This window comes from Mus pahari, chromosome 6, assembly GCF_900095145.1.
Source record: "Mus pahari chromosome 6, PAHARI_EIJ_v1.1, whole genome shotgun sequence".
NCBI lineage: Eukaryota > Metazoa > Chordata > Mammalia > Rodentia > Muridae > Mus > Mus pahari.
In genome coordinates, this window is record NC_034595.1 from 95519142 (window position 1) to 95531722 (window position 12581).

Sequence of the window (12581 nt, forward strand, 5' to 3'; positions counted from 1 at the left end):
TGTAAGTACACCGTAGCTGTCTTCAGACACACCAGAAGAGGGCATCAGATCTCATTACAGATGGTTGTGAGCCACCATGTGGTTTCTGGGATTTGAACTCAGGACCTCTGGAAGAGCAGTCAGTGCTCTTAACCGCTGAGTCATCTCTCCAGCCCTGGAACTCCTTTTTGACGTAAAAAGACCATGCAAAGTGCGAAATAGATTGCAGTCATAGCCCCGGGGACAGGACTATAGAGCCATTAGTACTGCCTGACCTTTCCTTGCTAGCTTAGGGATGAGTAAGAGAGCAGTCACTTGGAGCAGAGGTCAAGGGACAAGGAGAGAAAGGCCAGAGAGTCTTATTTGTCATAGACTGTGGAGGCAAAGTAAGATGAAGAGCAGCACAGACAAATGTGAGTAGTTTCAATATGGCCCAACCTTTCCTCTCTCAATTGTCTGGTGGCCAAATAAAGTAATGTGGTGGTGGGCTTAGAATGTGGTTCAGCTGGTCAAGTGCTAGCATGTGTGATGTTCTGGGTTTGTTTGCCACCACCAACTGCATAACTGGGATGTGGTAGTACACACCTGTAATCTCTGCTCAAGCTAGGAGGATCAGAAGTTCAAGACTATCCTTGGCTATATAACAAGCATCTTGGGATGCAGCTCTCTGTCTTTTATCAGAGTGTTCTGGCCAAGAGCTAAAAGTTAGGGGTTTCTAAATAAGTGCTGGAATTTACTGAGAAAACACTCGTAGCTCAAATTGTCTGGGCCTAAAAGTACATGAATTGTTTTTGTTGTTGTTGTTGTTGTTGTTTTTGTTTTTTGTTTTCCCCTGAGTCTCCTAAGCACTGTCAGCTGGCCCCTTTAGTAGTGCATCCAAGGGGGTTTCTTTACAGGCCAAACCCATTCAGTCTTGAAAAAAAACATATAATCAAAAAAGCAGAGTAATCACAGACAAAAAATACTTGATGCTTTCTTCTTGATTCAGGTCACATAGAAGCTGACATCTGTGTATTGGAAATGACTCAAGTAAGATGACAGGCTTGGTGTCTCCTGTTATATGAATAATAGGAAAGAAAATAACTTCATTTCTGGGCTAACAGGCTATGGATTACAACAAAAAGCTTTCTTGTCAGGCCATGATGTACAATGTGGGGAGCCATGTAGCCTTGGGCATTGAATCAACCAGCTGGCTTTGAGTCAGACTTGGAAGAATTGAGAACTCTGTGTTAAGTATCTCTCAAAACCTCGTTTCCCTCCTCTTAAAGGTGGGTTTGAAAATATTGTATTCAATGGCTCGCACCTGTCATCTGCAACTTGAAATGCTGAGGCAGAAGGATCACTGTGATCACTCTCAAGATCAGGTTGGGCTACATAGTGAGTTTTAGGCCTGTCTAGGTAATAGAATATGAACCTGTCTCTCCAAAATAATATCCACTTTGAAGCCAAGCATAAAGCAAGAGGATCACCATGGATGTAAGGGCAGCCTGGGCTATGTGGTGAGACCCCATCTCAATTTAAAATTAAAAGAAAAAAAACCAAGAAAGAAAAATAAGAATATTCACTCCATAGAGCTCAGGTGAAGAACTAGGAGGTTCAATGTTCTGCACATGTGGAGTTGGCTGTTATGAATACGTTGCAAGGATAATAGAAATGAATCAGTTAACAGAAAGGTACGCAGGTTTGCTCCTGGGGACGCCAGCCATCTACTAAGGTAAACATCCTTGGTCTTTCTCCTGATCTACAGAAGTGAAAGCTGTGAAAATGCAAAGTCCGCCCTGAGATGTCCCCAGGTATTTTCACTAGGCACAGTCTTCCAGTAGTGTATCAGTTTTACCACCTCCCAGTCAAAGAGACAAGCACCTACCTATGTGGACGGTCAGTTCATACCCCTTCAGCCTCCAGTGGCTGTAGTAACATTACACAAAACCCACTCTAGGCTGAAGACATACTCAGTTCAACTCAGAGACCTGTATCAGAGAGGATCATACTCTTGGGGTTCCATTGCTTCCTACAATATATGTTTTCAGTGGCTGGTTCTTATTTTTCTACTAAAGCCATCTGCTGGATAACTATGAATGGCTCAAGAAGTCACCCATGAGAATTCCTCTTGGCTGTTATTTCAACACAATCATTTGATTACAAGCTAAGGCATGTCCAGGCTTCTATGTGAGTGGACTTGGATGCTGGCGTTTGAAAGCTGCTGGTCAGCAAGAGGCAAATCCTCCTGAAGACAGGAGGATAACATGGTCTTCTCTTTCAAAGGAATTTTAATTCCCAAGGGGCAGTTGGTCATCATGGCTCCAGCATCTTTTTACCACTTCCATGAAACTTGATTAATTTGGGCCTTTATTTCACTTCCATTGTTGGGTGAATCTTAATGTTCACCCAACATCCATCTAGCCTTTGATGAGGGAAGTATTCACTACTCTCCTATCTCCAAACACCAGAGGAGGCTGTTTCATACTCTACTCCAAGGGTAGCGTAGACCTTGGATTGAATAGTCAGAAATTTCTACTCTCTTGTTTGCATCCACTATCCACATCTCAGAAAACCAGTAGAAACAGTGAATTGCTGTAAAATTTTTGTTGAGACTGCTGAGGAAAATGGATATACCCATACAAGTTAGCATAGATCTTGTAGATCTTATCAGGGAATTATTCAGGGCCACCATATAAAGAATAAATACATCAGCATAGAGCATAGAAGGGCAGAGGGCATATGAAGAGAGGGTAGGTCAGTAGTACTTTTTGAGTCCTTACATAAGACCACACCTGATTTACATCTAAAATTTTCTGCTACATATGCCAATCCATTTTATATCCACTTGGGACAAAATGCATTGATTCTTGGTCTCAGAACAAATTCTTGGTCACAAGAACACATCTGTTCCATTGGCTCTCCTTAGAAATCCCACTGTGAATGTGATCTGAGGTTCATTGAACTTGGCTTCCTGCTAACTCTGGTCTTTTAATATTAATGATGTTGCGTTGGGACTATTTGTTGGGAACTCATTCTGATACCCAGAATGCCCAAGCTCTCTTAGGCAGGTGACTTTGGCTTTCTTCACTTGTCTCTATTTAGGAGCCATATACCATGGGGAATCTGTCTCCACTGTTTCACAACTTTCAACTCAAGCAATCTGGGCACCCAGAGGCTGTCACCACTACTTACCACCCATCAAACTTGGCATCAAAAGCTCTACATTCCACGTCACATTGGCAAAGCTCAACGAGACTGTAACACAACACACCTGTTTTCTCCAAGATCAACTCAGCCAGATACACCTACCATACAGTCTCAATCAGCTCAGACAGCCTGAATTCTAGCTAAGGGGATTATGGACAAACGTCAAGCACAGGTTCATTTTCTCAAATGGATGCTGAAGATGGTCAGCTCTTATTTTTCCCAACAGTGAAAAAAAGACAGAAAGCCTCACTTCATACTTCTCGCCCTGCCTCCACTTTAGTCATCATAAAGAACATACATTGTATTATTTTATAACCCAGACTACGTTGGTGGAGCACCCCCAGGAAGGAATTAAGGGTCAAAACTTTCTAATAAACTGAATAACCAGGTCCATAATTCTTGAGGCGCAAGGGAAGCTCAATAATCCATAGTCAAGGGTACTAAGCACTCCATGGAAGCCATCTTCCATATGATGCCACGTCACAGGCACCCCCAGATCTTCTAGCCTCTTCTTATATAAGAGAGAATTGTCCCGGAGAAGGTCATACTCACAGCTCACAATGCAGGTTTCTGGGAGCTGAGATACGATACTGTCTTCTGCGATGAGGGGTGAGCAGGTATAGTTCAGTGCATTTTTTATCTCTTGGTAAGCATCATTATTCACAGGACCCCAGGGTATAGATTGGTAGCCTCGCTTCTTAAACCTTTCTGGGATGTTTTCTGTACCCAGCCACTTTCTGTATTTCTCCCAGACTTCCGGAGCCAAATGCCTCCTATTTTTTATGACACTTTTCCAGGAAGAGTTCACATCTAGGTGGCAACAGAAGCAGTAGAAGGCTAGATCCCAGGAGAGCAGTGGGATGTTTCTATTCTGTTGATAAGAAGGGCTCCCAAAATCTATCAATTGCAGTAAGGGGTAGATCAAAATCTGAGCCTTGATCCGGGGGAGATCGGGTCGGTGCACTAACATTTGACTAGTCACGGTGGCTGCAGTTCCTCCTACACTGTCACCACAGGTCACCACTCGAGCTGGATCCACTCCATACACATCCAAAGTTTCCAGAAAGTGGGTAATGGCTACCACACAGTCATCTTTCATCACTGGGTACTTGTACATGGGAGATTTTCTGTATCTAAAGAGGAACCAAGGGCGATTGATTATGTTCATTGCTCAGCCAAACCCAAAGTACCCTTGTCTAACATCTCATATCTCAAATCCCCCATTGAAGACTGAATAGGAAGAGATAGGTCAGGCCCCAAACACAAAGTATACAGAAAGCCCTCATACCTGCCACTTAGGCTCAGAAGATGGAATTGCCATTGCACTTGGGAATGCATGTAATAATGTTTAGGTGTTTCAGTGGTCATGCAGGGCACTGCTGACTTTAGGCAGAGGAAATGTTACTTTTCTGCCAAAGACAGGGCTATTAGAGCTAATGAACTCTTCCATCCAAAAGCAAAGAGCCATGCTCATTCCCATCAGCCTCTAAATGACAGGGTTAAATGATGTCTTTATCCACAAATGTACCAACTAAGGGGATCCAGTCCACTTTCTCTCTCTTCTCTGTTCCTTGATTCTCCTTATCGAGTCCTCACAGCCTAGCCCTCACCCATTTTCCTTTCCAGTTCTATCAGCTTCACTTCAAACTTCAGTTCAAACTTCAGACCCTGTTACTATGAGTCAGGGTTGTCTGCCTATATGTTCCCATCGTACCCTTTCTTACCCAACTGAAACGACAACAGCGTCACAGTCCTTGGACAAATGCAAGCATATGCTGTTGTGGGTTTCTGCAAAACAAAATCGAATGTCAGATTTCCTAGGACATTTACCTTTCTCTAGTATTTTTGGCTATCCTATTCTTGTAAGCAGAGCACCTGAGTTAGCTGAGCAGGTCATGAAATAGCTGCTGGCTGTAGAGTAAATATCCTTCCAACTTCTTACTATTTTGCTTTTGTGAGCTGCCAGAACAACCGGCTCCGATATACTCATGACCTGATGCATTCCACCACTTACCAAAAACACCCCACAGTGAATACAGTACAGTGGCTCGGTGTGTGAATGGTATTCTCATATCAGTTTAGGAAGAGGTTAGACCATTCAATAATATACCACCAAATGTTCTGTGCCCACTAATTGTCCTGGGTTTTCTTGATCTTAACAGTCGACTGTCTACCAGGAGGAATGATTTTTTAAAAAAAAAATATTTATTTTACTTTTTCTTATGTATATATGGTATATACACATGTATGAAGGTATCCACAGAGACCAGAAAAAGACTTTAGATTCCCTGAATCTAGAGTTACAGGCAGTTGTACGATGCCCAACATAGGTGCCAGAAACTAAACACGGGTCCTCTGGAAGAACAACAAATGCTCTTTACTACTGAGACATCTCTCTAGCCCCCACAGAATGACCACTCTTTCAAGCCCATTTAGCAGGGTGACAGGGTACTCAAAGAGGGCAGAAGAAGAAAGACTCTGTCTTACTCAGGCTTCCTATGATGGTTCCACCACCATGGAAGAAAATGATTCCAAGCCTTGGGGTGGAGGAGGGTTTCTTGGGCATGTAGAGCTTCACAGGGATTGTCCCAAAGTGAAGATCTTTGACCACAACATCAGGATCTCTCTTCAGTGGTTTCAGATCATGCAGAAAACTGGCAAACTGGGGTGCATAACAGAGTCCCAGTTTTTCAAAAAGCATTCCCTGTCAAAGAAAGAAGCAATGAGTTGTGATTGATTATACATCAATCGCTTAGCAGGAAGCATGGAGCATGTCAGCCACATCTACCCTCTCCAGGTGCTAAGGAGGATCTTGGGAAATATTAATGAGACTGGACCAAAGAACTCCTGCACTCCCCCCGCCCAGAATCCTTATGAAGCACCTGCAGTGAAAGTCACACCTATTCCGGCACATGTAGCTCCTCCATCATCAGATCCACTCCTCTTCATAAATACTTTGCAAGCCAGACATGACAAACCAGGTGTCTGGACAATGCTTGAGCCTTCCTTTTGGAGACTCCTGCTCTACCTGTAGTTTGGGCATTGTCTTCTCTCCAAGGAAGACAGCCTGGGTCTCCCAAATATTTATTGCCATGGAGGTAATATATTTGAAAAGGGAGATAAGGGTGTTTTCTTACCTTTCCATGGCATCTACAGAAATATTTTTGGAAAATGTGGTGCTTAAGGTTTTTATCTTTAGGAAAATTAAGAAAGGGGCAGTGGGAAGGTATATGTGTTTGGCTAGAGTCAGTTATGTCAATGCAGGTGGTTATACACAAGGCTTCTTCAGGTTATTGTATTATCTTTAAGAGCTAATGGTCTTTGATATAAATACAAATAATACAAATATAACAATATCCCTCTATATCCATAGACCCAGTGTCTGGCTTAGCCACCATCAGAGAAGCTGCCTTCTACAGGAGATGGGAACAAATACAAAGACCCACAAGTGGACAATGAACAGAAAGTGAGAGTTCTTTGAAAACTCAGTTCTATAATGGTATATCTTCCATCAAAATACTTTCCTGAGAGCTCAGGAGGAAGAGGAGGCAGAAAGATTATAAAAGCCAGTGGGGATAGATGACATCAAAATAACGTGTCTGCCAGGCAGAATAGAATTGACATATATATGAACTCACAGAGACTGTGGCAGCACGCACAGGGCTTACACAGGTACAAGCTGGATGAGGTACTAGTGCTAAGAGGGAAAGTGGACACAAGTCCCCACTCCTAGTCAAGAAGCTGTCGCCAGGTGACAACCACTAAAAAAGGAAAAATGAGTTTGCTCCAGTGGAGTCTCCATGGGTATACAAACCACATTTTTTTTTAAAAGATTTATTTATTTATTGTATGTAAGTACACTGCAGCTGACTTCAGACACTCCAGAAGAGGGCGTCAGATCTTGTTACGAATGGTTGTGAGCCACCATGTGGTTGCTGGGATTTGAACTCTGGACCTTCAGAAGAGCAGTCGGGTGCTCTTACCCACTGAGCCATCTCACCAGCCCCTATACAAACCACATTTAAGGGAGTTTCTATACTCACTAGTAGATGGCCAATATGAAAATAAACTCAATGATGTTTTTGGAGATGTTTTGTGTCATAATGCTTTGTTTGAGCTTTTTTTTTTTTAAATCTTATTTGTATTTTGTTTATCTATTATGATTCCCAATTTTCTTTTTTTTTATTAGATATTTTCTTAATTTACATTTCAAATGTTATCCTGAAAGTTCCCTATACCCTCCCCCCGCCCCTGCTCCCCTACCCACCCACTCCCACTACTTGGCCCAGGCCTTGCCCTGCTTGTGGACGTTGTACATCGTGGTGCGCACTAGGCTCCGCACCACGATGTACAACGTCCACAAGCAGCTCTCCCACTTCTTGGCCCTGGCATTCCCCTGTGCTGGGTCATATAAAGTTTGCAAGACCAAGGGGCCTCTCTTCCCAATGATGGCCAATTAGGCCATCTTCTGCTACATATGCAGCTAGAGTCATGAGCTCGGGGGGTACTGGTTAGTTCATCTTGTTGTTCTACCTATAGGGTTGCAGCCCCCTTCAGCTCCTTGGGTACTTTCTCTAGCTCCTCCTTTGGGGTCCCTGTGTTCCATCCAATAGCTGACTGTGAGCATCCACTTCTGTGTTTGCCAGGCACTGGCATAGCCTCACAAGAGGTCACTATATCAGGGTCCCTTCAGCAGAATCTTGCTGGCATGTGCAATAGTACCTGGGTTTGGTGGCTGATGATGGGATGGATCCCCAGGTGAGGTAGTCTCTGGATAGTCCATCCTTTCATTTTAGCTCTAAATTTTGTCTCTGTATCTATATCCTTTCATAGGTATTTTGTTCCCTATTCTAAGGAGGAATGAAGTATCCACACGATGGTCTTCCTTCTTGGTTTTCCTGTTTTGCAAAATGTATCTTGGGTATTCTAAGTTTCTGGGCTAATATCCGCTTATCAATGAGTGAATATCTAGTGACTTCTTTTGTGATTGGGTTACCTCACTAAGGATGATATCCTCCAGATATATCCATTTGCCCAAGAATTTCATAAATTCATTGTTTTTAATAGCTGAGTAGTACTCCATTATGTAAATGTACCACAGTTTCTGTATCCATTCCTCTGTTGAGGGACATCTGGGTTCTTTCCAGCTTCTGGCTATTATAAATAAGGCTGCTATGAACATAGTGGAGCATGTGTCCTTATTACCAGTTGGAAGATCTTCTGGGTATATGCCCAGAAGTGGTTTGCTGGATCCTCTGGGATTTCCAATTTTCTATGTATGTTTCTCACGTTCTTTGTTTTTGTTGTTGTTGTTGTTGTTAGTTTTTTGGGATAGAGTTTCCTCTGTGCAATCCTGGCTGTCCTGGAACTTGCTCTGTAGGTCAGGCTGGCCTCGAACTCAGAGATCCACCTGCCTCTGCCTCCTGAGTGCTGGGATTAACGCACACACCCCCATGCCCAGCTTCCCTCTGTTTTTCTCTTTACTTTGTTTTATGCTGGTTTGGTTTTTCTTCTCTGAAGAGAGAGAGTGAAAACATTTGTGTGCATCCTGTGTTGGATGTGTGGAATGTATGCATTTGTTATTGTATGTGTATGCACAACTATGTAAGCATGCAGAAACCAGAGGTCAACACTGGGTGCCTTTCCTCAACTATTCCATCATGTTTTTCCAATTATTTATTATCTTATTGCATTTATTTATTTGAGTGTATGTGTGGGTATTCATGAGCCGCAGAGAGTGCAGTCATGTGGTCAGAGGACCACTTGACAGAGTCTGTCTGTCCTTCCACCATGTGGGACCCAGAGATAAAACTCAGGTCATCAGGCTTGGTAACAACTGACATTAGCCACTGTGCCATCTTATAGACCCATCTACTTTATTTTTTGAGACAGACTTTCTTACTGAACCTGAAATTTATCTCATTAATTGAACTAGTTAGCTGAACAATGAGCTTCAAGGATTCACTTGTTTCTGGGTTTCCTTCCATCCCCCAGGCATAGGCTCAAGCCATCATGCTCAGCTCTATGCTTGGCTTCTCACCATCTGAACCCAGGTTCTCATAATTGAGCAGCAGGCACTTTACAAGTGGCCCTATCTCCCCAGCACAACGATCTTTAACAAATACATGAAATTCATCCAGGAAGGCAGTTTCATACACAAATAGCTGCCAGACAAGTAATGTGTGATGTAATGATGCACACGTAAGAAGAAAACAAATGATGGCTACCATCTGACAACACCTTGATGCCAAGTGGATGAGGAGACCATAACTTTCTGTCTGTAGGAGATTAAATAATCATATTCCAAACACCTGTGATTCCTCTTGTGCTAGGGTTATAATTCTGCCCTGGTGACTGTACTCTATTAACCTCCCCACTTCCAGTCCCCAATGGCAGGAAACCCTACAATCAGAGATTAGCAGTGAAAATAGGGTATTTTTTATCCTATCCATCAAAGCTATGGGTCCTTGCATTCTGACCCTTGAGTAAGCAAGCCATGGTCTCCCTGCTGTTTTGCTATGTTTTACTCCTGGTTCTGATCTCTGCATGAAGCTATCTGTAGCTAGATTCCTTGTGGGCTTCCTTACAACTGGGCAGCCTCTGCCTCTGCTACCATGGCTCAAGCTCCATCGAGGCACTCTACCACTACAAGCTCCATCGAGGCACTCTACCGAGGACTTTTTTTTCCTACCCATACCTGAGCTCACAATGGTTGTATAACACGCCATTAGAGAAAGAATCAATAGTGACCGCGTATGATGTGTAAGGAGAGCTTACCCTACCACGGATGCTGCAATACACCTTCTGAATAGCTTAACTCCTAGATCCTTGAGAAATGCCGGGCAGTAAGGGCTGCTATGAGTTCCTATTTAACAGACAAGGAAACTGAGTCATGGTAACTAGGAACTTGAATTACAGACTACAAAAGAGAATGCCAAAGGAAAAACCTAGGATTCTAGTCAGGCCATTTGTAAAAGCAGACCTGGGGTACTGTTTTAAGTATGGTACATTTGACTTAACATAATGATCTCTAGTTCCATCATTTTCCTAAAAATATACTTTCTTTTTTCTTTTTCTTTTTCTTTCTCTTTTCCTTTCCCTTTTTCGTTCTCTTTCTCTCTTTGCCTTTTTCTTTTTCTTTTTCTTTTCCGTTTTCGTTTTCTTTCTCTTTCTCTTTCTCCTTGGGTAAAATTCCATTGTATCTGGGCATGGAGATGCACACATTTAAACCCAATACTCATGAGATAGAAGCAGACAGCTCTCTCTTGAGTGTAAGGCAAGTCTAGCTTCCATAGCGAGACCATGTCTCACTTTTCCATTGTGTGTTTCCTACTGTGTAATTTCTTCACCCATTCATCTGTTGATGGATGTCTAGGGTGGTTTTATTTCCTGGCTATTGTGAATAGAGCAGCAGTGAACACAAATGCACAAACATCTCTGTGGTAGGGTATAGAGTCCTTGGGGTGTTATAGTAAGTGAAATGACCCAGATTTCAGAAAGATGTAAATCATGTGATATCTGGACCCTAGCTTATGATTTTTATATGTGTGTGTAAAAGTGGTTCTGAGTGTGGTTCTGAGTTATGAAATAGGAAGGAGGCCATGAGATAGAGAAAGGGGGTTAAAATGGGAAACAGAACAACAGGTCCTATGGGATATGGAGATAGATCAAAGATACTGGGGTGGAGGAGTGTAAGAGAGAGCAGGTTTAGGGCATGGGGGGGGAATCTACAAAATTTTTATCTTTAAAAATGCTGTTAAGAAAATCCAATATTTTCTGTAACAATTACTTGAAAAATAGGTATCTTTTTTGTCTTTTTGTTTTTTTGAGACAGAATTTCTCTTTGTATTCTTGGCTCTCTCAGAACTCACTATGTAGATCCAGCTGGCCTCAATCTCACAGAGATCCACCTGCTTCTTCCTCCCCTGTGCTGGTATTAAAGAAGTGTGCCACCATGCCTAGCCTTAAAAAATAGTTTTTTGTTTTGTTTTAAAGGCATGAAAAAACATGTTAAAGTTCTGATCTATGCAGTTTAGACCAATGGCTGCTCTTTTAGAGGACCCAGGTTCAATTGCCAGCACCCACATGGCCACTCACAACCATCTGTAACTCTAGTCCCAGGGGATCCAAGAGTTCAAGAGTTACAACACTCTTCTGGTCTCTGCAGGTACTGCAGCACATGGTGAACAGTCATGCATACAGAATAAACACCTATACACACAACATAAGTACATTTTACTGTTTTTTTAAAAATGCGTTCTGTAATTCCGCTCATGTCCTGAGCTAATTTCCCAATTTGCTTTCTGTTTTTCTCATTTTGTTGCTTCCTGACTCTTGCTAGCAGATCTGTAGTCATTGGAGCTCAAAAATGCATCCCTACCTTCCACAAAGTACTGAGGGCTAACAAAGGTTGGCCTTTTCCTCTGGGCACCATAATTTGCATATTCTCTGTACCCCTGAGGCCCTTGTGGAAAAGGCTATTTATAAGTGGTAGAGCCTTTGGAACAAAAGGCTTACTGAGAGGTCATTGAGGACATAGATTGATGGGAGAAGGTAGAGTATAAAAACAAATCCCAAAGCAGGAGGTGGTGGCATATATCTTTAATCCCAGCACTCTGAAGGCAGAGGCAGGCCTGGTCTACAAAGTGAGTTCTAGGCCAGCCAGGACTCTACAGGGAAACCCTGTCTCAAACAAACAAACAAACAAACAATACCCCCCCCCAAAAAAAACCCAACCAGCCAACTAACCAATAAACCACCACCCCCACAAACAAAAAACAAAACAGGATCAAAGTCTATTGATATAAACACAATAAAATGTGTGGAGAAGTCAATTTGTTTGTATAAATACAAAATGACTTTTTTTATCTTAAAAAAAAAAGGCACTATAGTACCTAAGCTCTTCTTCATTTTTTGTTCCTTGAGACATGAGCAATTTCCTCAGCCATATGCGCTCTCTCTCTCTCTCTCTCTCTCTCTCTCTCTCTCTCTCTCTCTCCCCCCCCGCCCCCATCAACATAATCAGGCTGACATTGTAGGACCCCCTAGAGAGGAACTCCCTCGGGTGCCCAGGTCTCGGGAGTCAGGGTACCCTAGAAATTCGAAATACAAGCCTTGCTGCAAACACATGAGGTACTTTATTGGCGGGGCCCCGGATCGACTCGTATCTCACGCAGGAGACAGAGAAGTCGACCATGAGGCCCAAAAGCTTGGGGTCTTTATAGGATAAGGGTCTGAGGGTGGGGAGAATTGGTGTGGTTACATGCGATTGGTTCATTCAAACATAGCAAGTCAGAAGAATAGAGGGCTGGGGAGCCAGAGACCTGGGACTTATCAGAGTGACCATGCATCCGAGTAATTTACAACTCCAGGCACTTTTAAGCTTCCTTTTCCTGCTTCTCTCTCTCTTGTCT

The 12581-nt window shown here is 42.8% G+C and overlaps 1 protein-coding gene across 1 annotated transcript in view; it reads right to left on the reverse strand.

The window, feature by feature from the left end:
• Window positions 1–1598: 1598 nt before the first annotated feature.
• Window positions 1599–12581, reverse strand: part of Aadacl3 (arylacetamide deacetylase like 3) — an 11928-nt gene continuing 945 nt past the window's right edge. Inside the window, exons 2-4 of the mRNA XM_021201339.1 lie at window positions 5656–5872; window positions 4893–4956; window positions 1599–4301 (exon numbers count right to left, since the gene is read on the reverse strand). Coding sequence (XP_021056998.1) covers window positions 3527–4301; window positions 4893–4956; window positions 5656–5872 — 1056 coding nt within the window. The 3' untranslated portion in view covers window positions 1599–3526. The remainder of the gene's footprint in view (window positions 4302–4892; window positions 4957–5655; window positions 5873–12581) is intronic.